Source organism: Macaca fascicularis, chromosome 1, assembly GCF_037993035.2.
Source record: "Macaca fascicularis isolate 582-1 chromosome 1, T2T-MFA8v1.1".
NCBI classification, from domain to species: Eukaryota; Metazoa; Chordata; class Mammalia; order Primates; family Cercopithecidae; genus Macaca; species Macaca fascicularis.
Window position 1 is genome coordinate 184,676,462 of NC_088375.1, and position 25,809 is coordinate 184,702,270.

The 25,809-nt window shown below is 38.4% G+C and overlaps 1 protein-coding gene across 2 annotated transcripts in view; it reads right to left on the reverse strand.

Moving 5' to 3' along the window:
• Positions 1-13,811, reverse strand: part of ELAVL4 (ELAV like RNA binding protein 4) — a 154,649-nt gene extending 140,838 nt beyond the window's left edge. For both annotated transcript variants that reach the window (XM_045371307.3, XM_045371273.2), the window contains exon 1: positions 13,647-13,811. In XM_045371307.3, coding sequence (XP_045227242.1) covers positions 13,647-13,664 — 18 coding nt within the window. In that variant the 5' untranslated portion in view covers positions 13,665-13,811. The remainder of the gene's footprint in view (positions 1-13,646) is intronic.
• Between the last annotated feature and the right edge of the window lie 11,998 nt (positions 13,812-25,809).

The window sequence follows — 25,809 nt, forward strand, 5'->3', positions numbered from 1 at the left end:
TGTGGACTCCTTGAGATCAAAGGCTATGCGATTCATCTATATACTCCTAGCATCCAGCCAAGTTTCTGGGATACAAAGGATACTTAACTGGATGAACATGAACTTCAGAAAGGGAAGGCAACATACCATAATGGTTAAAAACATGATAAAGAACACTGAAACTCACTTGGTTGCGACACCTTGAGCCCTTTCTCTGTGCCTCAGTTTCTTCATCTGTGAAATGAGGATAATAATAATACTCATCTGTATTAGTTGGGTCTGCCCAGAAACAGACAATGAGACAGACAGAAGTGCAAGAGATTTATTAGTTTCTTGTGAAAATATGGGGGCGGGGACGGTGAAGAAAGTAGAATTGGAGACAGAGCCTCAGACTACGAGGCAGATCAGACAAAGGCTTGCCAACCTAATGGAGAGCTCTGAAATAAAGATTACCCATTAGGGGAGTTCCCACACTGGGCAGAAATGGCCAGGCCTTAGTACTACCAGAGTGTTTAGTCATTGGCTAAGACCACTCAGCAAAAGCATGGCCTACAGGCACTGCCACTGGAGACTGTCATCTAACTGCACTCCTTGCAAATGAACATAAGCTTCCTCTTAAAGGCAGATCTGAATGGTGCACCTCCATGAGGGCCACACTACCTGATGGAGTTGTGAGGTTTCCATTAGTTACTATGGATTACACACTTTAAACAGTGCCCAGAATTTAGTATGCATTATTTAAGGATTTGGTCTTACTGTGAGTTATCTGCATAACTATATATAATTTTAAAACTTGAATTTATGTTCATAATCATAAACTCGAATGACTACAGGGGATAGGTAGGAAACATAAATGTGTAAATTGACCTAAAAAAGAGGAAAGGAAGCCCATGCTCTCTATAGCCTAACTGGAGAGTACATACCTTGCCTCAAGGGATTCAGGTTAAAAACAATACCAAAGAAAATAGCCACTATTCAAGCCCAGCAAAGAGTCAAACTTTGAAAACTAAACTGGTATATAATTTTATGAACAAACCAAAGCTATTATGTAAATATCTTCTCCATCACTTTTGGTCATTGACTGTTAAGTGCAGAGCATCATAAGGATCTTACTTTTCATAAACCATGCTGGTGAACTTGATCTCTCTGATACTTTAGGATTGATATTACAATCTCAAGAGGTATCAAGGAATATTAAGGTTTGGTCTGCGTTTGGTATTCAAAGTTTTGATTTTTTAAATGTATAGGGATACTCTGTGCTGGATATTAAACATATGTCTATTTCTTTTTCCTCTCCAACAAGAGAAATAGGAGAAAAATTACCTTGAATGAGGGGTGTAAATCATGCTTGAGTGCTACAAGGCACTCAGGGTACCTGGCCAGAGGAAGTAGGCAGACAACTTTGTCCAGCCACAATTGATGAAGAAGAGATGGAGTGGTGTGGGGAAATCAGGTTCTGGGCCTGTAAAGTGTGGAAACATAGGCTCACTGTGCCACTGAGTTCTGAGACTTGTTTGAGACTTGGCAGGTGACAGTGGGAAAGTATCTTACAAGTAGGATCATACTGGTGACAGTGCAGTAGTTAGAACAGAGGACCCAGTGTAGCACCTTCTCACCTAGAGGCTGACCCAGGCCCTCCTCCATAGTAAGAGCAGGAGATTCTGCTTCACAAAGTCCTTAGTCACTGCTCTGGATCTTGATCCTGAGCCAAGTTGCGACTCTGTCACCAGTTCTCTATGACTTAGCTGCAAAGCATGACATCACTTATGATTCCTGATTGTGGCATTTGATGTAGTTTGAGCTGTTGAGGGGAAAAGGAATGTGGACACTCCTATTATACCTAATTATGTATCATGAAAAGTCATACAGCTTCTTTTGGAAGTCGAGCTTTTGACAAATAGATGGCAGGTGCCTAAATGACATTCCTTGATGACACATGAAAAGGTCATAACAATCTCTCTGAACTCTGAAATTCTAGGTTTTATATAAAGAGATTTGACAATTTATTCTGTTTATTTACTTGTAATGAACAGTATATGACAGACAACTTTAGGGCATACAATAACTTTTCATTTCAATTTTGTAGCACAGTGTAGTATTTAAAAAATTCCGTTTTGAGATAAAATTTATATAACAAAATTAACCATTTTAAAGTGAACAATTCAGTGGCATTTAGTAGGTTCACATTTTTGTGCAACCATGACCTCTATCAAGTTCCAAAACATTTCCATTATTCCCCCTTATTCATTAAGCAGTTTTTCCCCATTCACCACCACTCCCTAACCTCTGGCAACACCAATTTGCCTTCTGACACTATAGATTTATCTGTTCTGGATATCTCATAAATGAAATAATATAATACGTGACCTTTGGTGTCTGGTTTCTTTCACTTATGTTTTGGAGGTTCATCCATGTTGTAGCATGTATCAGAATTTCTGTACTTTTCATGGCTGAATAATATTCCACTGCATTATATAAAACAATTTGTTTATGCATTCATCCACTCATGGACATCTGGGTTGTTTCTACCTTTTGGCCATTTATGAATAATGCCTCTATGAACATGTGTGTACTTGTACTTGAATACTTGTTTTCTATTCTTTTGGGTATATATGCCAAGGAGTGAAAGCAAAACAGGGGGGTTCCATTTTCTCCATATCCTCACCAATACTTTTTTTTTTTTTAAATCATAGCCATGCTAGTAGGCATAAAGTAGTATCTCTTTATGGTTTTTATGACACTGAACATCTTTTCATGTGTTTGCTGGCTATTTCTTAACATCTTAAATAACAATCAGGGATCCAAATTTCAGTTCAAATTTCATTTTACATGAGGCTTCTAAATGCAAATAAATGAACTGAAGTGACAGTTTAACAGATACTTTCTGTGAGCTTCACTAAGTCCATGCATGTATAGGCAATGACAAGTGCATCACAATTTGCTAAGTTTTAGTGTAGTATTTTTTTAAACTTTATTGTAAAATGCATTTCCATCTCAGAAATCTTATCTTAGAATCAGAGAAATATAACTGATATTTAAGAAAATGCAAGCTCTACAAGGGTAGCAATTTTAATTTATAACACTCTATTAGGCATTCAATAAATGTTGGCTAATTAAAGGTATCAGTTTGACTACCTGGACCCAGAGACTGAAAAATTTAATGCAGGCAGTAAGGAAGAAAAATGAATCTAGGATAATTTCTAGATTCAATATTTTTCTGCCTAGAGCCACTGGGTAAATGGTGGTGCCATTAACCAGAATAGTGAATATAGGAACAAGAACACTTATAATAAAAGAATTATCCTGGGCCAGGTGCAGCAGCTCATGCCTATAATCCCAGCACTTTGGGAAGCTGAGGGGGATGGATCGCTTGAGGCCAGGAGTTTGAGACCAGCCTGGGCAACATGGGGAAATCCCATCTCTACAAAAAATACAAACACGGTGGTGCATGCCTATAGTCCTAGCTACTAAGGGAGCTGAGGTGGAAGGATTACCTGAGTCTGGGGGGCAGAGGCTGCAGTATGTAGAGTACAGTGCCACTGTACTCTAGCCTGGGTGACAGAGTGAGACACTGTCAGGAAAAAAAAAAAAAAAAAAGGAATTATCATAGAATTCTTACCATTAATGTAGAGGTCCATTTTTACTTTTTTTTTTCTTTAGACTAGTCAAGTGAAGCCATTTTTATTTTTTAATCTTCAATTTTCATGCTCCCTTTATAACAACCTTTCTATGTGGATAAGTGTAAAAGAAAAGTGAAAGGGTACTATAGAAACATAAGGTAAGAAGGCTGCCCCTTTCAAAATTTCCCATTTAATTTTTTTGTGGTTTGGTTTTTCTTCCTATATATCCTATCCTGTCCTTACCCCTGCTGAATGTCAATCCATCTCACATCAATCTAGTGTTCCATGGTTATAATGACAGTGTTTACAGTACTGGTTATCCCAATTTGGTTTTGTAAATTTGTTAAGTCTGTTCTCTAGCTCGTGAATTAGAGAACGTCTCCCACAGAACAGCATTTATCTATAAAAGCAGACCATGGTCCATTGTGACCCCTATGTGACACCACTTTATGATTAGAGGATAGAGCACTAAATTTTAGTTTACTCTGATCACTTCCCCCCATAGACTCTGATTCTTCCATTTCAAAAATCAGAAAAAAGTAACTCAAGCTTACTTTAATTTGGAAAAATGTTTTGGTGCTGTCTTTTAAAATTATTTTATTGTAAGAATACTCTAGCCTTGCTTGCATAATGTATACCCAAAAAGAATAAATCACACCCTTGAAGGGTGTGATTTGGAACTCACAAAATTGTCCCATGTATACAAAAGTTTCTTGAGCTCTGTTCTTGTGTCATATGTCCCAAACAACATGGCAACTTGACATCATATTATACTATAGTCACATATTGCTTAACAATGGGGATACATTCTGAGAAATACATCAGACAATTTTGTCATCATGCAAACATCACATAATGTACTTACACAAAGCCTACGTTGTATAGACTACTGCAGACCTAGGTTATATGGGATATCCTACTGTTCACACGCTACAAACTTGGACAGCATGTGACTGTAGTTAATACTGCAGGCCTCTGTAACACAATGCTTGTATTTGTGCATCTAAACATAGAAAAGGTACAGTAAAATACAGAATAAAAGACTAAAAACAGTGCATCTTTATAGGCAGTTGCCATAAATGGAGCTTGCAGGATTGGAAGTTACTCTGAGTGAGTCAATGAATGAGTGCTGAGTGAATACGAGGGCCTAGGACATTACTGTATACTACAGTAGATTTTATAAACACTGTACAATTAGGCTACACTGAATTTATAAAAATGTTTTTTCTTTTAATAATAAATTAACTGTAGTTTCTGTAACTTTTTTACTTTATAAATTTTTAAACTTTTAGACTCATAATAACACTTAGCTGAAAATACAAACACATGTACAGCTGTACACATTTTCTTTATATCCTTTTCTATAAGCTTTTTTCTATTATTATTATTTTTTTACTTTTAAAACCTTTGTTGTTAAAAACTAAAAATGTACACAGTAGCCTAGGCCCATACAGGGTCAGAATCACCAATATCACTGTCTTGCACCTCCACATCTTGTCCCAATAGAAAGTCTTCAAGGGCAATAACCAACATGGACCTGTCACCTCCTGTGATAACAACGCCTTATTTTGAAATAACTCCCGAAGGACCTGCCTGAGGCTGTTTTACAATAAACTATTTTTAAAAATAAGTAGGTGTACATTCTTTTTTTCTTTCTTTTGAGACAGAGTCTTGCTCTGTTGCCCAGGCTGGAGTGCAGTGGCGCAATCTTGGCTCACTGCAAGCTCTGCCTCCTGGGTTCACGCCATTCTCCTGCCTCAGCCTCCTGAGTAGCTGGGACTACAGGTGCCCGCCACCATGCCCGGCTAATTTTTGTATTTTTAGTAGAGATGGGGTTTCACCATGTTGGCCAGGATGGTCTCGATCTCCTGACCTCGTGATCTGCCTGACTCGGCCTCCCAAAGTACTGGGATTACAGGCATGAGCCACCTCATCTGGCGGGTGTACATTCTTAAATAATGATAAAAAATATAGTATAGTAAATGCATAAACCAGTTACCTAGTAATGTATTAATATTATCAGGTGTTATAAACTGTACCTAATTGTGTGCGCTATATTTTTATATGACTGGCAGCACAGTAGATTTGTGTGCATCACTATTACCACAAACATATGAGTAACGTATTATGCTACGATGTTACAATGGCTATGAAGTCACTAAGCAATGGGATTTTTTCAGCTCCATTATAATCTTACGGGACCACTGTCATATACGAACTTTGTTGTTGACCTAAACGTTCTTGTGTGGTGCATGACCATATAGTATTACACTCAGTGTCATTTCCCCCTCAACAAGAACAGACAGCGAAAGTTTGTAGTACAAAACTCTTATTAGTAATACAAACTTGGGGTGTGACTTCAATTATTACCATCATGCACCAGGCACTTCTAGAACACTAGTTCCAGTGACCTGAGTAAGATCCTCAAAACTTTTGCTTCCCAGATGACCCTTTGTCCAGAAACTCACGCTGTGAGAATAAAAAGACCTTTACTATCAGAAATGTAGGGAAAAAGATGGGCAGTCCATCTTCAGGGAAAGAAAAGGAAATCCCTTTCATAATAACAGCAGAGCAAACTAACCCAGATCAATCACAAGTTGCATAAGAGAGCAAAGTTGTACAGAGTCCTACTCACACCTTCGGCAGCAAAAACACGACTTCCTGGTGTAGACTTCCTATTTAGGCACTCTGCAGTTGATGACTACTCAGAACTTTTGCTTTTTATTTTCTCCTTACTCCCATCTCTACCCTACCTCTCTGAAATTTTAATTCAAGGCAGCACAACTTCAAAACTTTTCTTGTAAAGGTTTTGGTTGAAGGAGGCTCATACTAAGTCATTTGCTCAATAAATAACTTGTTGATTGTCCCAAAGTGCTGGGATTACAGGTGTGAGCCACCGTGCCTGGCCTATATAGACTTTTGAAGGTCAAAGTAGAAAGATTTTTTTCAACACTATCCACCAGTTGGGATAAGTTCCTTTGTGGTGTATTTAAAATTGATCATGTTTTGAAGTCACAAAACCAGGATTTAAGTCCCTACTCTTGTCATTTACTGGATATCTATCATTGGGCAAGTCATCCAACTTCTCCAAGGCTGTCGTTTTTAGAGTAGTGTCTTGGTCAGGGTCTCAACAGGAAACAGAAGGCGTATTCAGAAAGGGAAATTTAGCAGGATTTAATGAAGATAAGTCACTGAAGATAGAAACAGTGGAGACCCAGCCCTAGATCTTGAGAGAACCCATAAAGAGAGAGAAAGCTGTAGCTGTAGATTGGATAGGTGCTGTGGCCTCCACACAGCCACTGCTAGCCACTGCTAGCCACTGCTAGCCAGTAACCTGGAAGGGAGAGAGCTGGAGAAGTAAATATTCCAAACTCACTTTTCATCTGTCTGAGATATCTTGTAAGCACCCCGTATTGGCTGAATCCTTCCAGAAGCAAGAGTGCAAGGGAGCTTGTTGATGAAGCCATGAAGGTCAGCCCCAAGGCCACAGAAAAGATTGGGAAAGGGGTAGGGAGTAAGATCTCAAGGGCAAATGGAAGATACTCAGCCCAAAACTTACTAATGGCTGCCCACCTCTCACATAGATTTGCTGTGAGGATCAAATTAATATTAATATATGTAAAAATACTTTGTAAACTATAAATAAAATACACAAATATAATAATTATAAGGTCTATCCTATAAGAAATAAACTAAAAAGAATAATACCAATCTATGGTGTGAGTCTTCTAAGGTTGACAGATCTCATACTTTCAAATCTAGTATATTCTTTACACTGGAATTTATTCTTTCTGGTTAAAATTTCCAATCATGAGGACAAAAATCAAACAGAAAAGGAAATTTTCAGTACCAAATTTTCAGTACTAGATAAGTGAAAAATTAATTCCCCTGGCAAGATGGGTGTGACAATGGTTGGGCAGGACTCAGACACCTACCCATTAGCATCTATCAGGTTGTTTTCCTGCCTTCCTCCCTTTTCCATCTCCTAATCTAACTTCTGCCAGCAGTAGAATTAGCAGAAGTCCATTTTCTATTGCATTTCAGAACCAGTTCTTATAAGCACAAATTCATTTGCCAAAGAAACATTCAACAAGCATTTGGAGAGAACCACTATGCTAAGCATCTACTTATTGGTAGACAATATTTATGTCAACACTTACTCAGCATACAAAACATATAACTCAGTTTACAATAGTTTTCCTCCTTGCTGATTCCTCTCAAGCCGCAATGACCTCCTTGCTGTAACTTGAACACCTGTAGGTACACTCCCGCCATATGGCCTTTGACCTGGCTGTTCCCTCTGCTTATATAATCCCCAGATAGCCACACAACTAAAACTTCCTCACCTTCATCAAGTTTTGTTCAAATATCACTTCCCACTGAGGCCTACTGTATTCAAGATTGCAATCCTCCACTGGAATCCTTATCCCTCTTTATCTTACCCTATTTTTTTTTCCACATAGCATTTATAACTGTCTAACATGCTCTATGATGAACTTCTTGATTATGGTTATTTTTAATGTCTACTTTCTCTTGTTCCTTTGCTGACAGGGATAGCTGAGTTTTGTTCACTGATACATCCTAAACACCTACAACTGGGCCAGGTCCATACTGGACACTCAATAAATATTCACTGAATCTATCAATCAATCACACCTATAATCCCAGCACTTTGGGAGGCTGAGGTGGGAGGATCACTTGAGGCCAGGAGTTTGAGAATAGCCTGGGCAACATAGAGAGACCCTGTCTCCACAAAAACATGCAAAAATTAGCTAGGCTCGGCGGCGTGAACCTGTTGTTCCAGTCACTCAGAAGGCTGAGGTGGAAGGATTGCTTGAGCCCAGAAGGTCAGGGATACAGTGAGCTGTGACCATGCTACTAAACTCCAGTTTGGGTGACAGCGTAAGACCGTCTCAAAACACAAAACATAAAAGACAAAACAAATCAATTATCCATCAGTCATCTGAAATGGTTTTAGGAGGCTCAGAGACATGAGAATTTTTTGTCAATGGAAGTATTAAAAGTACAAAAAGAAAGCTATTTTGATGTTATATTTTAAATCTAATAGACTCACCCCAACTATAACTTGTTGCAAAATTGTTGCTCATAGGTGAAAATTCATAGTGATGATTAACCTCCATTATAATGAAATGTAAAAGCTGCAGTATTTCTATTAAAAGAAACATAAGATCAAGTACCAAGCTGGTACTACAGATAATAAGCATTTGCAATTAACATACTGTGAATAACTGTAAACTCTGTTATCATACTAATAAAATTTTAAAATTCCTACAGCAACTGGGAACTCTGTAGCAGTTACATTATCAACACTAGCCACTTTGCCAGTTGTTCAGAGGCTGTGCAAATTAGCACAAACTGGTAGTAACAGTAACATACATAATGCTTTTGGGAGTCATTTTTGTACAACACAAGTTTAGAGGTTTTTTTTTCTTTTCTTTGGATTAAAATATCATACTCTGATGCATGAACGTGTGGAACAGAGATGAACTTCAAAGTAGTGAGGAGAATAAACCGTGTAGTAGGCAGTTTAGGTTCATCTGAGTAAACTACTGCCAGACTCTGACTTGAGTGAACAAAGGTGCTTGTGTGGCAAATTTTGGTCTAAATTCATGGTTTGAATATGTGGAAAAGATGCATCAAGGGATTAGTATAATTATTTTGTTTCAGAGATACCTAGAAGGTCAAAGAGCTCAAATGACAAGGAGATATGAAAGTATCAAAGTGTTAAATGGTTTATTTTGAGAAAGTCAAACCTTCTGCTTCCATCACCTAAGACACTATAAAACCAGAAAGATTAGGAAGCTACTGCACAGCTGTCTTTTTTGGTCAATGAAAGACATTGCTAGTGGACCTTATCACAGATTAAACTCAGCTTGGACAATGACCCTAACTCAATTTCAGTTATAATCAACTTAACACACAAAAAGTGTGGTGTGTGTGTGTGTGTGTGTGTGTGTGTGTGTTGGTACATGATGAGTATTTTGGGGTTTCTCACATGTAAATCCAAATTGAACTGTTCCAAAACAAGAATTAAAATCTCACCTGTTTCATATTCTGCATGCTGAATTATTTTGAAAGAATCAATACAGCTTTTTACTAAATACCATGTGTTACTGGCTAAATTAAGTCCCTTCAAACTCATATGTTGAAGTGCTAACCCCCAGTATCTCTGGATGTGACTGGATTTTCATATAGGGCCTTTAAAAAAGTAATTAAGGTAAAAAGAGGTCTAATCCAATAGGACTGGTATTCTTAAAGAAGAGATTAGGCCGCAGAGCAAAGAACATATGAAGAGACAGACAAGACAGCCATCTTGCAAGCCAAGGAGACAGATCTCAGAATTAATAGCCCTGCTAACACCTTCACCTTGAACTTCTAGCCTCCAGAACTGTGAGGAAGTAAATTTGTGTTGTTTAAGCCTCCCAGTCTGTGATATTTGTCATGGCAGCCCCAGCAAACTAATACTCTATGTATGATTTACCTCATCATGTTGTTCTATCAAAAGATGAAATTAATTATAAAAATCCAGTTCCCAATAAAAAAAATCACAAGTTGATAGATGACTCATTTATGCAGTACCACGAGTGAATAAGTCATTCCACATTAAGTAAGATATCCAGAAAACTGAAGCTTGCCCTTGACAAACCAAAGTTTGTAATCTAATCCTTTCAGATGGAAATGTTTCTAAAATACATCACTATACACTGCCCCACTTTCTAGAGAGAATATACAATTTAACTCTTTTAAAGAATAAAAATTAAAATTTCCAATAATTCAGCAATACTATTCAGTACCCTAATTCAAGTTTTACTTTGACCCAAGATTAAGACTGATTTCTCATGTCTTATCTTTACAATTTGTTCACCCCACACATTCAGCCAATATTTCTTGAAACTTGTATTTAGCAAGGTTTCTAAACTACTATAGGCTGAGAAACTAAGGAACTAAACATATTAGAACTATGTCTGAAGTAAAAATAAAAAGGCTTGAGGGAATGTGTGAGGAGCTTGCCTCTGAGTAAATGAGTTAGCATACTGTTTGTGGATATATGTTTGCTTTTGAGAAAAGTTTCTGCTTCCATCATAGTTTTTGCCTGCATTCTCAAGACATAATGTTGTAAAAAGTTCACGACCACTAAGTTTGGATAAGTGAGATTTTAGTTTTACAACATTTTATTAATAATTTTTTGTTTGTTTCTACCTCAAAAACTTTTCACAGCATATTTATGATAGATTGATATTATAATCTATATAGTGTTGATTCTGCCCTATAAAAAAGATGAATTTGAATACATCAGTTTAAACACTAACAATTAGCATGTATTGGTATTTACCATGTGCCTGGTACTGTGCTAAACACACTTTACATATTTCACTTAACTAAAACAATGCATAGAATTTACTGAAAGCAGGAAAAGGGATGCAAAATCACTATGATTTTTCAGGAACTGTGAATACTGGATGGATATTATCATATCCATTATCATATAATGCAAATGAGCAGTACTGGATCAAATAAAACATTTCAATTTTTTTTAAGCTACTAATGAAGACTAGTACCAAATTAAATATAATCTTGGCACAAGACAATCATTTTTTTCCATGGACCATCACTCCTGACATCAACCTGAAAAATTAAAGCACCTTCTCTGACCTCCCTGCGGCTCAGGATAAACTTATGAAGAAGGTATACTATTATGCAGAATTAGGCCTCCCAAAGGCATGTACTTAACACATTTGGAGGTTAATTTTAAACATGAACTTTATTGATATATAATGCACATAAAATCAAATGCCCAGATCTTAAAGGCTCAGTTTGATGAGTTTTGACAAATGGATACACCTTTGTAACCAATACCCCAATCAAGATAAAGCATAATTCAGTCACCCCAGTGAGCTCCCTCCTGTCCCTCTGTAGCCAAATCTCCCTCCCCAACTACAGGGAGCCATTTTTAAGCAATGTAGTAGCAGCGGTGGTAATAGCTACTGTTTATGGGCACTGTACATATATAATTTTCTATTAATTTTCATATCAACTTTACCAGGTTGGTATTAACCCCTGTGTCTATGGCGAAAAATGTGGGGGGAAGGACCAAAAATTTAATTATGCAAAATCACATAACTACTGAGTGTTGAGGTCAGACTGGAACCAAGAATAGCTAATGTAAAATCTCTCGTGCTAAACTATATTGCACTTACACATATGCTAAGGAGTTTTCTGTCGACCCAAAACACACAGTAAGTAGAGGAATTAGCAAGGCCACCAGCTCTAACTCACAACTCTACCTCTATTACAATCCACACCCAAGTACCTTATCTTAACCAGCAAGCAAAGGTTTCAGAGGCTAATACTAATGATAACTAAAGAGGATTACTTACAAGTTCTTCAACTGAAAACCTGCATGTAAATCCCTCATATATTTCTAGAGTAGTTAGAAGAGGGGGAAAATCCTCTGTATAGGTGGGTGGGTCACAACCCCATCGGCCCCAGGATTTTGTTAGTGCTTTAAAAAATGAATGGAAGGAATCCAACCATCCACTTGCTCATGGTCGACCCCATAAGCCACAGTGCCACAGTCTACCCTACCTAAGAACTGAAAGGAGAGGTGCCGCGCAGCATCGTACTGTCACTTTATTAAGGAAGCAAGTGGTGTCATGCAGCATTTTACTGTCACTTTATTGAGGAAACAAGGAGGCAAACATCTGGATTGAACCTTTTGATTCCTTGTTACGTTAATTTTATTCAGTGTTTTAAACTCAACCCACTCACATTTACAAAACACTTCACACAGACTACTTCCCTCATGAATGGAGTTCCATTCACATTTCACTTAAAACATCAAACTTATTCTGAAATGACGGAGGTTAAAGCTTGTTCAGTGTCAATTTGCAAGTATTATAAAATATTAAAAGCTAGGCGCACAAACGCAGGAGGATAATGTGAGGCAGCTTCTTCAAGGAGCTCTACTAAGTTAAAGCATTTAGGTAAGGGGCATGGATAGGCTTAAAGGAACCACAGAGCTCTCAACAAACTGTTGTGGAGCCGGGTATTTAAGTCCCCAGTGGGAAGATTTTATGAGAATTATCACCCTTGAGTGGTATTGGCTAACAGCTTGGGAATCAATATGACTCATTTTCCCCAAACCTGGAGTTGTTTTCTAGAAGTCCCTCCCCTCGGTTTCCCTGTGGTCTCCTGAAGTCCCTTAACATATGTTGGGGGAGGGGAGGTTCTCTCCTGGTAGAAAGAAATGAGTCTCCAGCAAGTTCAAGACTTCAAGACCTGTGTTTACTAAATCCTCCATGTATGACAGCCCCAGCCCAAAGAGAGACAACAATTACAACACACACAGGTACACCCTACGAATACGTGAGCCTCCTTCTTCCTCAGCTAAACATGAGCACTGCTTAGTGTAACACAGGCGCCTTCTTAATCTCGTCTAGAAAAACCCAAGTCCCACGTCCACAGCGGGGTGTAATAGAGGAAAGACAGGGGAGGGTGCTGCCCTCCCTGTGTGACAATTAGCGAAAGTCACACAGAGGGAACCTCTGAGGATCCAAGCCGGCGCGCCCAGCGCCTCGGGGCCCTGATCGCCCGAAGCTGCCTGGACTTTTTGGCGCCACCAGTACGTTCAACAAAGCCACCTCGAGGACAACTCCGAAAAGGCGCAGAGAGGAGTGGCGCGGGGCTGCTGTGGGGTCGACTGTCGCCGGGGAGGGGACGCGTGTCAACCCAAGTTTCGGTTGTCTCCCCTGGGGCCGGGAAGTCTCAGGAGGCCGGCAGGGGTGTGACCAGGACCTGAGGGGCCAGAGCCGCCAGATGGGCGGCGGATAGTGTCGCCAGGAGCCCTCGGGTCTGGGCAGCGCGGGGGCAGGATCCTCTTGCAAGGGCCCTCTCCCCCTCCCTGGGAGTCAGGGTGGCCAGGCTGGCCGCTGGGAGAAGCCAGTCGCGACCACGTGGCCCGGCGGGCGTCCGTAACAGAGGGCGGGCGGAGTCGGGGGTGCGGGGCCTGCGCCGAGGCGCTTCTACCTGATTCTTGAGGCGCATCTTCCCCGCCGGGCGATTCGGCCCGAGGCGGCGGAGGCTGGGCTGGGTGGGGCACAGCTGGCGGGAAGACGTCCGCAGAATCTCACTGCGCTAGCTCTCTAGCTCGCTCTGCGGCTCCGCCACCGTTGCCGCCGCCACCCCCTGGCCACCTCGAGGGGGCGCTTCGCGTAGAGACGGAGGATGACTCCTGCGAGTCAGGTTCCTGTGGTGGCCCTGGCGCCTACCTCGGGGGTTAGCATTCCAGTGTGCTCAAAATGTTGAAGGAGAAAGTCTCCTCTCTTTCCTCCAATGCTGCTTCCTGTGGTCTGCTTAAATTTTAAATGAGGTAGCTTCTTTGAAGCTAAAGTTCACTGACACCGTTTGGACCAATGTTAATTGCTGTGCCGGGCCCAGGGGGTTTATAAATGTGACCAATTCAGAACCCTTAGAATAAATCTTACCCTTTGGGGAGGGGAGCATGAAGAAGGTGGCTTGTCTTTGGCAGGGAATGTAGACACCTTAAGTAGATCCTTCAAGTCATGTTTGGCTGTTTGGTGTCTAAGATATGTCCAAAGTAAAGTGAGAAATGGAAACAGTTGACCCAAACGAAATGCCAAAGTCCTTTGTGAGTTCTGATTTCAGGTAAAAATAGTTACTGGCCCTTCCATTACTCTGTGGCCTTTTAAACCACGCTAGATGCTTGAATAACACAACATTAGTTCTGTGGTAGGTAATGGGATGATCATGAAAAATAGAAAAAGTAGCTTCTTTGGCCCTCCTTGACCTTCATGAAAGTCCACTCCTAGGGCTGAGAAACTCACAGTTGAATTGTTGAGAATGGCCGCCATTGACTAAAGCAAATCTAACTTGATTCAAAATACAGGAAGTACAGGTATCAGTAAAAATTATTGGGCTAAAGTAAGCTTCGTATCAAGAGTTAGAATGGAAATAGTAAAGAGATCATCTTATCCAGTGTTTCTTTATAGGTGAAGGCTCTGAGGTCCAGAAAAGACCTGCCCCAGATTACAAAAGAATCAGGAGGAAAAATTATAAAATTTCTCCTGACCCCTAGCCTATTGCTTTACCTCACAATTCTCAGCATTCTCAAGCTTTCCCTGTTTTTAAGACTTGAGCAAGATTCAGAACTTCAAATAGGCCCAAACAAACTAAAGAGGAATCCTAGGTAGTAAAAAGATTTTGGATGACAAATGGAACAAATTTGATGATGGTTTCATTGTAATAATCGCTATGTTATTGACACTATGCCAAGCGCTATTCACTTTCCATGGACTATCTCATGCAATTCAAGTTTCTTAGAGCAGCCTTAAAATTGAACAATCACTGATGGCTATAAGAACTTTTTTCCTACAATCTTCTTTGGTTATGTAATACAAAGGAATTTTGTTCCTGAGCAGTTGGGGATATACCAACTCAAAATTCTGCTAACTCAAATCCTTTGATCCAGTAGTTCCACTTTTATAAATTTATTTTAAGGAAATAATCATTAACATGTTCAAAGATTTGACTCTATGATTATTTGCTGTAGCGTTCTTTGAAATATGGAAAAATTATAAATACTATTTATAACTTTTCTATCAGTCAACATGATATTGTGAACATCTTTGTTGACTAATTTTTCACATCAGTCAATAAAGGGGACTGATCATACAATGGAATATTCTGGAGACATTAGGAATGATACAGTTGATGAATATCAACATGAAAAGATGTTCACAATATATTTCAAAGTGAGAAAAGCAGTTCACAAAATTGTATCTTCAGAATGATCCTGTTTTTTGAAAGGGTAACTGGTTATTTTGGAAGGTGAGATTATGCATGATCTATACTTCCCTTTTGCCTGTGTTTTTTTTTAAAAAAAGCAGTAGTAAATGTTTATTATTTTAGAATTAAAATAAAACAGATTAGTTTTAATGTATCACTATCTCTAATTATTATCAAAATACCTACAATGAGCAAAGCATTGTGGCAAAGGCCAGCAGGCAAAAATTCAGTGCAGTTTAGCGTAGTAAAGAATATAGTCTTAACCATTAATTAATCATTAATATATGATTAATATAGTCTTAATCAAATCTTAGTTCTTTCCTCTTTAAGATATGTCATCTTGAACAAGCTGCTTGATCTTTCGAAAGCCTAAAAACAGTAATGATATTAACAGCTGACATTTATTAAGACTTTACTTTGTGCTAGATACTGTGCTAATCACTCTAGAATATCTTCCCCATGTCAGCTGATGAGGAAACTGAGACTTAAATAGGAAAGTTAAGTAAGTTGCCTAAATTTACATATCATAGTGTGGTTGTGAGGATTAAATGCGAGGGATCATTTAAAGCACGTAGCCTAACACTGGTAGGCATATGTACAAAAACTGGATGCACACTATTGTTTTTAATGATTTAGACACAACCCTGCAGCAACTTTTGCTCTTTATAACCATCTTAGTACTTAAATCACCTCTACAGGGATTCTAATTTGGCTGTTTAGTGTGGTGGGTAACGGCATGGGCTCTAAAGCCTGTCTTGGTTTGATTCACAACTCTACCACTTAGTAACTCTGTGATGCTGGGTGAGGTACTTAACCTCTTTGTGCCTCAGTTTTCTCATCTGTAAGATAGGCATAATATTAGAGCTGTCTTCATGGGGTTTGTTCTGAGGATTAAATAAGTTAACAAACAGAAAGCATTAAGAACAGTCCCTGGTAAAAATGATCACAAATTAAACAAATTTTAAGTTCTTTGTCACATTCTAATATAAAGATTTTAGTACGTGTTCCTTATATTGATATATAAACATATTGTTATTTAACACTAAAAGGTTATGTAAATGTATGACCTGTCATAATTCATAGTGGGAAGCTGTCCCCATTTAAAAGAAACCCATGTAGCATTTACATATGCTCATATTACTAAAACGGAAGTTAAATCCAGACACAAGACATATAAAGATTAATTCTTTCATCTTTAACTTTTCCAAAATCAGCTCAGCAACGAAGTCTTCAAAATAAAAAATCTGGCATACATAGGACTTTACTGTACATTTTATTTGTTATATTCAATGATTTAATCTATTCTCTGGATTTATTAGCTCTTTCAAAAACAACTGAAAAACTCCACATAGAGACTTTAAAAATACATCTCCAATCTTATAATTTCTGTTCATCTTATTGATATTTCAGAAGTAATCTAAGAAAGGTCTAGGAATCAAATATATTAAGGTAATACCACTTATGAAAAATTTTATCTAAAGGGTACATCATCATAGAATTAAGAACCATGTAATAGGAAAAAAAGTTTCTCATCAGTTGAAAAAATTGTTAGGCTAACTCAGGTATGTATATGAGTGTATACATATATGTACATAATTAAAATATTAACTTTATTAGCATAGTATTAACTATTTTAAAGTAAGTGTTTTGGAATTATGTTAAAAATCTCCAAAGCAAATTGTTAATTTATGTTCCTTCCCAATACAAACCATAAATAGTATCTGGGATCATTTTGCCCAAATTTGTAAAAGTGTAAAATCTACAGTTTTACAATTACTAGTCATATTGTGGCTCTAGAATAGTCAACTTCATGTAACAAAGCAATCAGTAAGAGCATGGAAACTTACTTTCTTCCTTAGAAAGGCAATTCCTGTATTAAGGACAATGTTATTTTTCTTTAAAAGTCCCAAATCTTCACACAAAGGCATTACCAGCTCATTGTGCACCTTAATTATAAGAGCAGCTGTGCTTCTTTGTTAATCTGGTTGATCTGACCTGAGGATTTGATTTGTCACACCCCTCCCCTGTCCCGCCCTATTTCTCTCTTAATGAGAACAACTTAACAATGGCATCCATATAAAATCCATGGCCCAAATAATGAGTGGTGAGGAATAGAGGTATTAGTTATGGTGGGGAGCACTTGCTGCTGAACCGACATGTAAAGAGCTAAAATTCAGGGTTAGTAAGCATAGATGTAGGGGACAGGTCGATTTTAAAAGACAGGTTTCAGAGCGTGAGAGTGAGTCTCCACCCACACCCCTAGCCCTGCTCCTCCCTGTGGAGTGCTGTGTAGTATTAGAGTCAGACGAATTCCACCTCTGTTATTCAGGAGCTGCATGATACCATGATACCTGGCAAGTTCCTTTTTCTCTCTGATCCTCAGTTTGTATTTAATAGAAATAATAGTACTTACCTTGTAGGTTATTATGAAGATGACGATTTTTAATGTTATTGGAAAAAATATGTAAAGTAGCTGCTTAATACTAGTTGCTTCTCTTTCCCCTTTCAACTCTGCATTGGGCACATTCAAAACAAACTCCAACTATGCACACCAACATAAGAATTGGCTTATGTGAAATTATGGATATTTGAAGAATTTGGGAACTTGACGTAAGATAGAACATGCCTTGTATTCATTTCAACATCTCCTAAGGGGGAACAAAGGAACTGCAGTCATTTAACAAGAATTCATTGAGCACCTACTAAGACCACGCTTCACTCTAAGCCCTGGCAGTAGAGTTGTCTTCTGTTCTTGAGATGATCACAGCTTGAGGAGACTGTAGATGAGGAAATGACAGACAATGACAATACAGTGTAACAAGTACCAACACAGAAGGAAGCAAGAGGGACTTCTAGAGTGCAGAGCAGGAGCATCCAAAGCAGCTTGGCCTTATGTATGTTTATATGTGGGGGTGGGTGGATCGTGGTTATTGGGATAGTTTTGAGCGGGTTGGGGGTGGGGTGGGAACCAAAACGATTCCAGTATTGAACTTTAAGGAAGCAGGAGTTAGAAAAACTGAACATCAAAGCATGATGAGGCACTTTTTAAAAAGATCTACATTACATGGCTGTGAAGTAAATGTATTCCACTGTCAGAGTAAAGTTACATTGTATAATACTTTTATTGACTGTTATGGATATAACAAAATTTGTGCAATCTCTAATATTTCATCCCGAGATTTTAATGTGAACAATGAATAAGTGCTGTTCTCAAGTAAGCCCATGAGCATATGTTCAGAAACATTTGATTAGATCCTTTGCTCTCACAGTTTTAACTATTCTTAGTTGCTCGTTAACAGTTGTCGTTTGCACTTAATAGACTAGATAATTAATTGCTTTGTAGTAGAAAATAACTGAGCCAATCATGATATGCAGGAAATGATAAGAGAAAGAGTACTCAGTCTTCATGTAGGTTTTAGCGCTGGAAAGGACCTTAGAAATTGTTGGTATTATCCTTCTCATTTTACTGAGGAAAGTCAGGTCTAAAGAAGCTCAGTGATCTGCTCAAATTCACACCGCTTGTGAGAAGCAGATCCACAAACAGAACCCAGCTGGCTATGGCTACCATTCACTGGGCATTTCCAACATGCTGACAACCAAAATCTCTGAGTACTATTTCATTTTACTGGCATTTCTAATCTAACACACATCCCTTAAATCCTTTTAGAATGGAAATACGTATTTTTAAGAAGTATTTTTTCTGTGGATACCGGTAAATGAAAAAACAGCATTCACAGAGAACTTGCTTTATTAGCTGGTTCATGTATAGCAGGTCCTCGAATAATGTCATTTCATTCGATGTCATTTTATTATAACATTGATGAGAAAAAAAAATTGACTCCCAGTTGGGTCCACTGTCCATGTGGAGTTTGATATTCTCCCTGTGTCTGCATGGGTTTTCTCCAGGTACCCCGGTTTCCTTCCACATCCCAAAGCTGTTCATGTTGGGTGAATTGGCATGTATAAATGGTCCCAGTGTGAGTGAGTGTGGGGGTGTGTGTGCGCATAGCCCTATGAGGGATTGGCATCCTATCCAGGACTACTTCCCGCCTTGCACCCTGAGCTGCCGAGAAAGGCTCCGGCCACCTGCGACCTTGAACTGGAAAAAATGGGTAAATAATTATTTGTTTTTATTAACCTTTCTTAAATGTATGTGTAGTTCACATTTGTTTCAATTTTTAATATTAGAAGTGTTTCAGTCTTTATTTAGAAGTTTAGTGATGTTTTTGTGACCAGAAATATGCTGTAGGAATGAAATCCTTGTTTGCATCAATTAGCCTATGGCCAAATTCATTTCCTTATATGTAATTTCACTTAAAGTTGCAATTTCCAAGAAACTATTGATGATGTTAAGTGAGGATTTACTCTATTTCTGTCATAGCTGACTTTAACATATATCTTTCAGATTTTGTTCCTAAGATTCCACTGTAGAGTTTGATCTAATTTAGTTCAATTCAACAAATATTTATTGAGTCCTTGTGATAAGCAAGGAAAATATTTCTTTTCTGTTGTATTCTTTCTGGATGTCAAGCTTCATGAGAGGCTGTGTCATGCCAGCAAATAATTCCAGCTTGAGAGTCAAACAGGTTGGGGTTCAAATCCCAGCTCCACAACTGCCTTGGGGATCTTGGGCAAGATACCTACTTCCTTTATCTATAAAATGGGAGTGTGATTAAACTGACCTTACAGGGTTATTCTATGGATTAAATGGAGTGAAATGAGTAAATGGAATCAATATTATTCATGGCCATTTGGTCTGAAGATTATTCATATTTATTAAGCAGAGCTGCATTCTGTTAAAGGTCATTTATTGTCATGTGTGGCAGATTGTATTTTCTAAATATGGCTACAACAGTATCTTCCTACCCACCTGCTCTTCAGCATTGTGACCTTGTCACTCCCTTACCAGGAGGGGAATCTAATCCTCCTACCCTTGAATGTTGGTCACTCTTAGTGATTCTGGGCCATGCTATCTACTGCCCTTTCATCTAACAGGAATGCAGATGTCATGGAACTGTAATGGTGGGAGCTGAGATAGAAATTGGCAGGACAACAAAACAGAAAGCCTTTGAAACCTTGATGATTATGTGTGTTGTCATAGCAGCCATGGACCACATACTCAGACTTTTACATGACAGAGGAATAAGCTTCTGTCTTATTTTGGTCACAGTTATTTTGGACCTTCCTTTCACAGCAACCTAACCAATATCCTAACCAACACAATTGGAGATACCATAATGAATCTAAAGTGCCTGGCATAAAACTGGTGCTCAGCAGTCAGTAGCTAGCACATTTCAAATACCAAAGCCATCTATTGCCCTTCAGGACACAATTCCTTCTTTTAGAGTGATTTTTAGACTTGGCTTATTGACTTTTTCTTTTCCACATAGGCTTCCTTGTATCTCTGCCTTCTGGGTCATCATCAGACAACAGTGATATTTCAAGTTGCTTACTGCCAGTAATCTTTGTGCTCTTAATCTCCAATGACTCCCTTCTCCTCAATTTCAGCCACCTAGGTTCACAACTGATTTCAGGCTTCATTATAGTACTAAATGGCTCCACCTTTAAGCTCTAGAATTCAGCCATTTTTCTCTCTTATTCCTGCTTCTTCCCTGGTCACTGTTCTTATCCTTTCAGTGCTACCAACTCAGTTTTCGTTCTCATCCTGTTTTTCACCTCCTAGGTCCCATCCTGTGTACCTAGCATAATGTTATGCCTGGCACTTCTACTAAGCATGGGCCATGTGCCCAACATTTTCTCTATCATCCTCTAGAATCTCAGCACACCTTCTTCATCTTCTGATATACCACACGGTCAGCACTAGCCCAACTGATCCAAGTGGGCCTCCTCTGGATTCCCACAGCACCTTTGCTGTCCTGTATCACAACTGGTGTCACATTGCTTTGTCAATTTCAGTTGTGTGTCTGTCTCCCCACTAGACTATGAGCTTTTTGAGGTTGGAGACTGACTTATAGTCTATGTAACTACAACTTAAGGAAAAAGCACATCTACTAGTTGGAGTGTCACAGATTTTCCTGCTGTCATGCCTTTGCTTATGCCATCTCTCCCTGGGAATCTTTTTCCCCAGCTACATTGCCTCCTTTTAAAATCAGACAACTCCTATAAGGTTCATCTCACATACCAACTCCCAAAAGTTTTTCGTGATATGACACCTTCCTCCATTGGAGTTCCAAAGCATTTCATTGGTATTTCTTCCATTTTTGCATTTATTTGATTTTGCAGTCAATTTAATTATTGAATACCTACGATTCACCCAGTGATACACTGCCCACTTCACTCATGGCTATCATTTATTCCTCATAAATGTCCAATAATCCTGATTTTACAGATAAGGAAACTGAGGATTTGAAAGATTGCACAACTTTGCAAAATCACACAGCTAGAAAGTAGAAGGACCATGATTTACTCCCAGGTCAGAGTTCTCTTGCTGAACCGCGTTGCTTCATAGATGCTTTGGAGAATTGTTACTTGTGTAAATGTCTTGCCCCTCTGTGTGAGTTCTTGGGGGGAAAGTGGTGTGTCTCACCTTTACGTCTCCTTTAACATCTGGCCCAGCCTTTTGCACATAGTGATTCCAATAAAATAAATAAAATAAAATGGATTCAGAGACTCTCAGAAAACACCTACAAGACAGCCCAGGGAACCCCTCCCTCCACTCCCATTTCCTTCTTACTGACCCAAGGGACCTGATTGCCAAGGGGCTCACAACAGATCCTTGCAGGAGCAGGTGCTAATTCAAACAGCCTCATTAACAATCTGTGGGGCTCCTGCACTAATTACAGTGGGGCTTTAACTACATCCAGTTCACCAATTCAACAGCTTCTATTTTTAACCCACAATGGCGGGATCTCCATGAGGAGTATACGGGGATCTAGTGTTCTCTCATGCCACCCTATGTCCCTTCCCAGTGTTTCCAAGGGAAAAAAACTGTGAGAAAGTGAGAAAATACATTCAGTTAGTGAAATTATGATTTATATCTCGCAGCTTATCTGTTCCTTAGCTGTTTAAACATTATAATTTTTAAAATCAAGGTAACTCTAAAAACAAAGAAAATTTATGAAACTACCATTCACCATGACAGAATAGACACTTCTTTTCCCAGCCGTGTAGTTCCCATGATACCTCAATAATTCTGAGTCATTTTGTAGAATTTATTATTTTGATAATTTTACATTTATTTTTGCTATTCCTTGGTTAATCTCCATTTCTTCTATTAGATTATTAAGCAGGTGAAGATAGGGATAGCGTCTTCTTTCTCTAATTCAGAGCCTGCTATGTATCAGTTAGACTGTTTGCTATGTTTCTAACTCCCTTATCTCTAATTGTAATAAGGACACACAAGGTAGGCACTAATGTGTCTATTTCACAAATAAGGAAACTGAGATTCAGGGAAGTTAAATAACTCATCTAGGACCATATAGTGAGTAAGTGGAGAAGCTATAATTTAAACCCAAGTCTTTCTAGTTCCAAAAGTAATATTTTATCCTCTATGCTGTATTGCCTTTGTCTAAAGAAGCTGTTAATCTTGGTGGATTTTTGTTTTTATTTTGTTTTGTTTTTGTTGTTAAAAAAGAAATTGTTTCAATGGTTTGTTAGCCAAGTGCTAAATTTCTCTCCCTGATATGTGTATGTTTTTGCTAGAGAAGATACAAGAACAGTGTATTCACCTGACTATCATTAGAAAAATGTTGCTTACCTCTACACAGCTTTCTTTTAAAACAAAATATTGATGACTTAGTTTAATTTTTCTAAATTTCTTGTGTCAGATTTCACTGTGTGTATTTGTATGTTTATTGTGTTTTTATTCTGCCTCAGAGACTAGTATTCTGAGAATTGAAGTTTGCTTAGGAAAGTTTGAGATACAAAGATTTAGTGATTTTGGCTGCCCAATATTGCTGAGGTTTAGGGAAATGCAACTGTTGTAAACAAAGTAACTTTTTTCATGACTTCCTCATGTTTTCCTTTTTCTGCTTATTACAGCATATTTATTACCAGTTTGAAACGGATTTTTCCTTTTGTATCTTACTAGTTTTATCTTCCCAGAATTTGTTGTAAGGAAGTAAATTGTAGATTTTGCTTTGATTCTGATGCCTCCCTGAACTTTAAAGGTAATATTCCCTCAGAGAGAAGTTTTGGATTCTAATTTTTTTAATCTCAGAAAATTATACAGACAACATATTTGCAGTAGTATTGTGGAAAGTTCTAAAAGAAGAAATGAATGTATGAGCTCTTCTTTTAAAGAAGATACTGGTAAGAAAGTAAAAGGAAGGAAAATACAGGAGTATACGAAGAAGACAGGCCCCCTCAAGCTTTCAATGGCAAACCTAACAAACTTTTTTTTTTCCTTTAAGATAAAAATTATCTTAAAGGAAAAGCAGGAGCTTATGATCTTCAAGGCAAGGAACAGGAAACAACTCTTACTATAGTTTTTCTTCTAACAAAAGAGTAAGTTTATGCCAACTCTTTAGAAATATTGTTTAGCCCCAATATTCTCTCTATTGCAAGTGGGCAAGTTCTGCCCCATGGAAATGCTACTTTTGTTTGATAAAAACAAAACCAGATGCAGGAAGCATAACTTATCATTCCTTAATTGTGAGCTGCAAATGGTGACTTTCTCCAAAGAATATAATATGGAAAGAGGTAAATTTACACTGGAGAAACCTGAAAAATACTACCTCAACCAGGTAATCAAGGTCAACAATAACAGTCATAAATCATGTTGATAGTATGTGCCCTTCATTTGATGTGATGAAAATGACACTTTGCATCTGTAATCTTCCTTCCCCAAACCCATATCCTCAGTGTAATCTTGAGAGAAACATCAAAGTCCATTAGAGGGGCATCTTATAAAAAACTTGAGCAGTACTCCCCAAATCTGTCAATGTCATCAAAACCAAGGGAAGTCAGAGAAAATGTCACAAGCTAAAGTAGCTTATGGAGACATGTCAGTTAAATGTAATGTGGGGTGAAATAGAATAATTCATACTTAAAACTGTTGAAACTTTAAATTATTCTGACCCTTGAGAGGGATGTGGCTCTGCAGCCTGAGTCACATGACATGAAGTAGCAACTTCTGCTTTTTTTCCCCCATAAATAGTTAAGACCAGGCATGGTGGCTCACGCCTGTAATCCTAGCACTTTGGGAGGCCAAGGTGGGTGGATCATGAGGTCAGGAGTTTGAGACCAGGCTGGCCAACATGGTAAAACCCTGTCTCTACTAAAAATACAAAAATTAGCTGAGCGTGTTGGCATGTGCCTGTAGTCCCAGCTACTCAGGAGGCTGAGACAACAGAATCTGCTTGAACCCGGGAGACGGAGCTTGCAGTGAGCTGTGATCACACCATTGCGCTCCAGCCTGGGTGACAGAGTGGGACTCTGTCTCAAAAAAAAAAACCGTTAAGACCAAACAGCACCGAAGATAAGACTCCCTCAGATCACTGCCCCTCCTTCTGAAGTAATAAGCTTCCTCGGAATGTAGCAATCTGTAACCAATCAAATTGCTGTAATATATGCACTGATCTATGCGGAAAATGTATTCCTGCTAAAATGTCTCTGCCTTTGCCTATTAAGTGAAACCTTAACTTCTCCACTTGGGAACCGACCCCATTCATTTGGAGTCAATGTTTCCAAGTGGCCACCTTTAATACTTGTGTTCAAGTAAACTCTATCCTTAATTATATTTTCTGAATCTAGTTATTTAAGGTTGGCTGTGGTATCTTGCATGAGATCTTAGAGAAGAAAAAGGATGTTAGATAAAACTAAGAAAACAGTGATAAAATCGGGACTTAAATTATTAATACATCAGTATTAGATGGTTAATTGTAACAAATTGATACCATACTAATATAAGATGTTAATAGGTGAAACTGTGTGTGAGGTATATGGATGCTCTATACTATCTTCATAATTTTTCTGTAAATCTAAAGCTATTCTAAAAAGGAAATTCATATTTTAAAAAACTCAACATATAAAAGTGCTTGTAGGGTCATTTAAGAGCTTCCTCAGAAATTCAGAAGAACACAGAAACAATGGATGTTACACAATAACTTCTAACATTTGGATGATCCTATACCATCTTACTTAATTTTTAAAACAGTCTAGTGAAGGAGATACAACTATTTATTCCCATTTTATAGCAAAGAAAAGTGGAGCTTAGAAAGATGAGGTGGCCCGTTAAGAATTTTACAGCTTATCTCCCTAGTTTCAATGATCTTTTCACCATATCCCATTTACCTCTCTACTGCTCCTAAACATTAGAAACAAAATAGGCAAAAACAGTACCAGGCTTTAATGGTTGGTCAATATAAGGCAAGAGAATAATTGCTACACCCTTTTCCATTATTTGCCCACCCAAAACATTGAT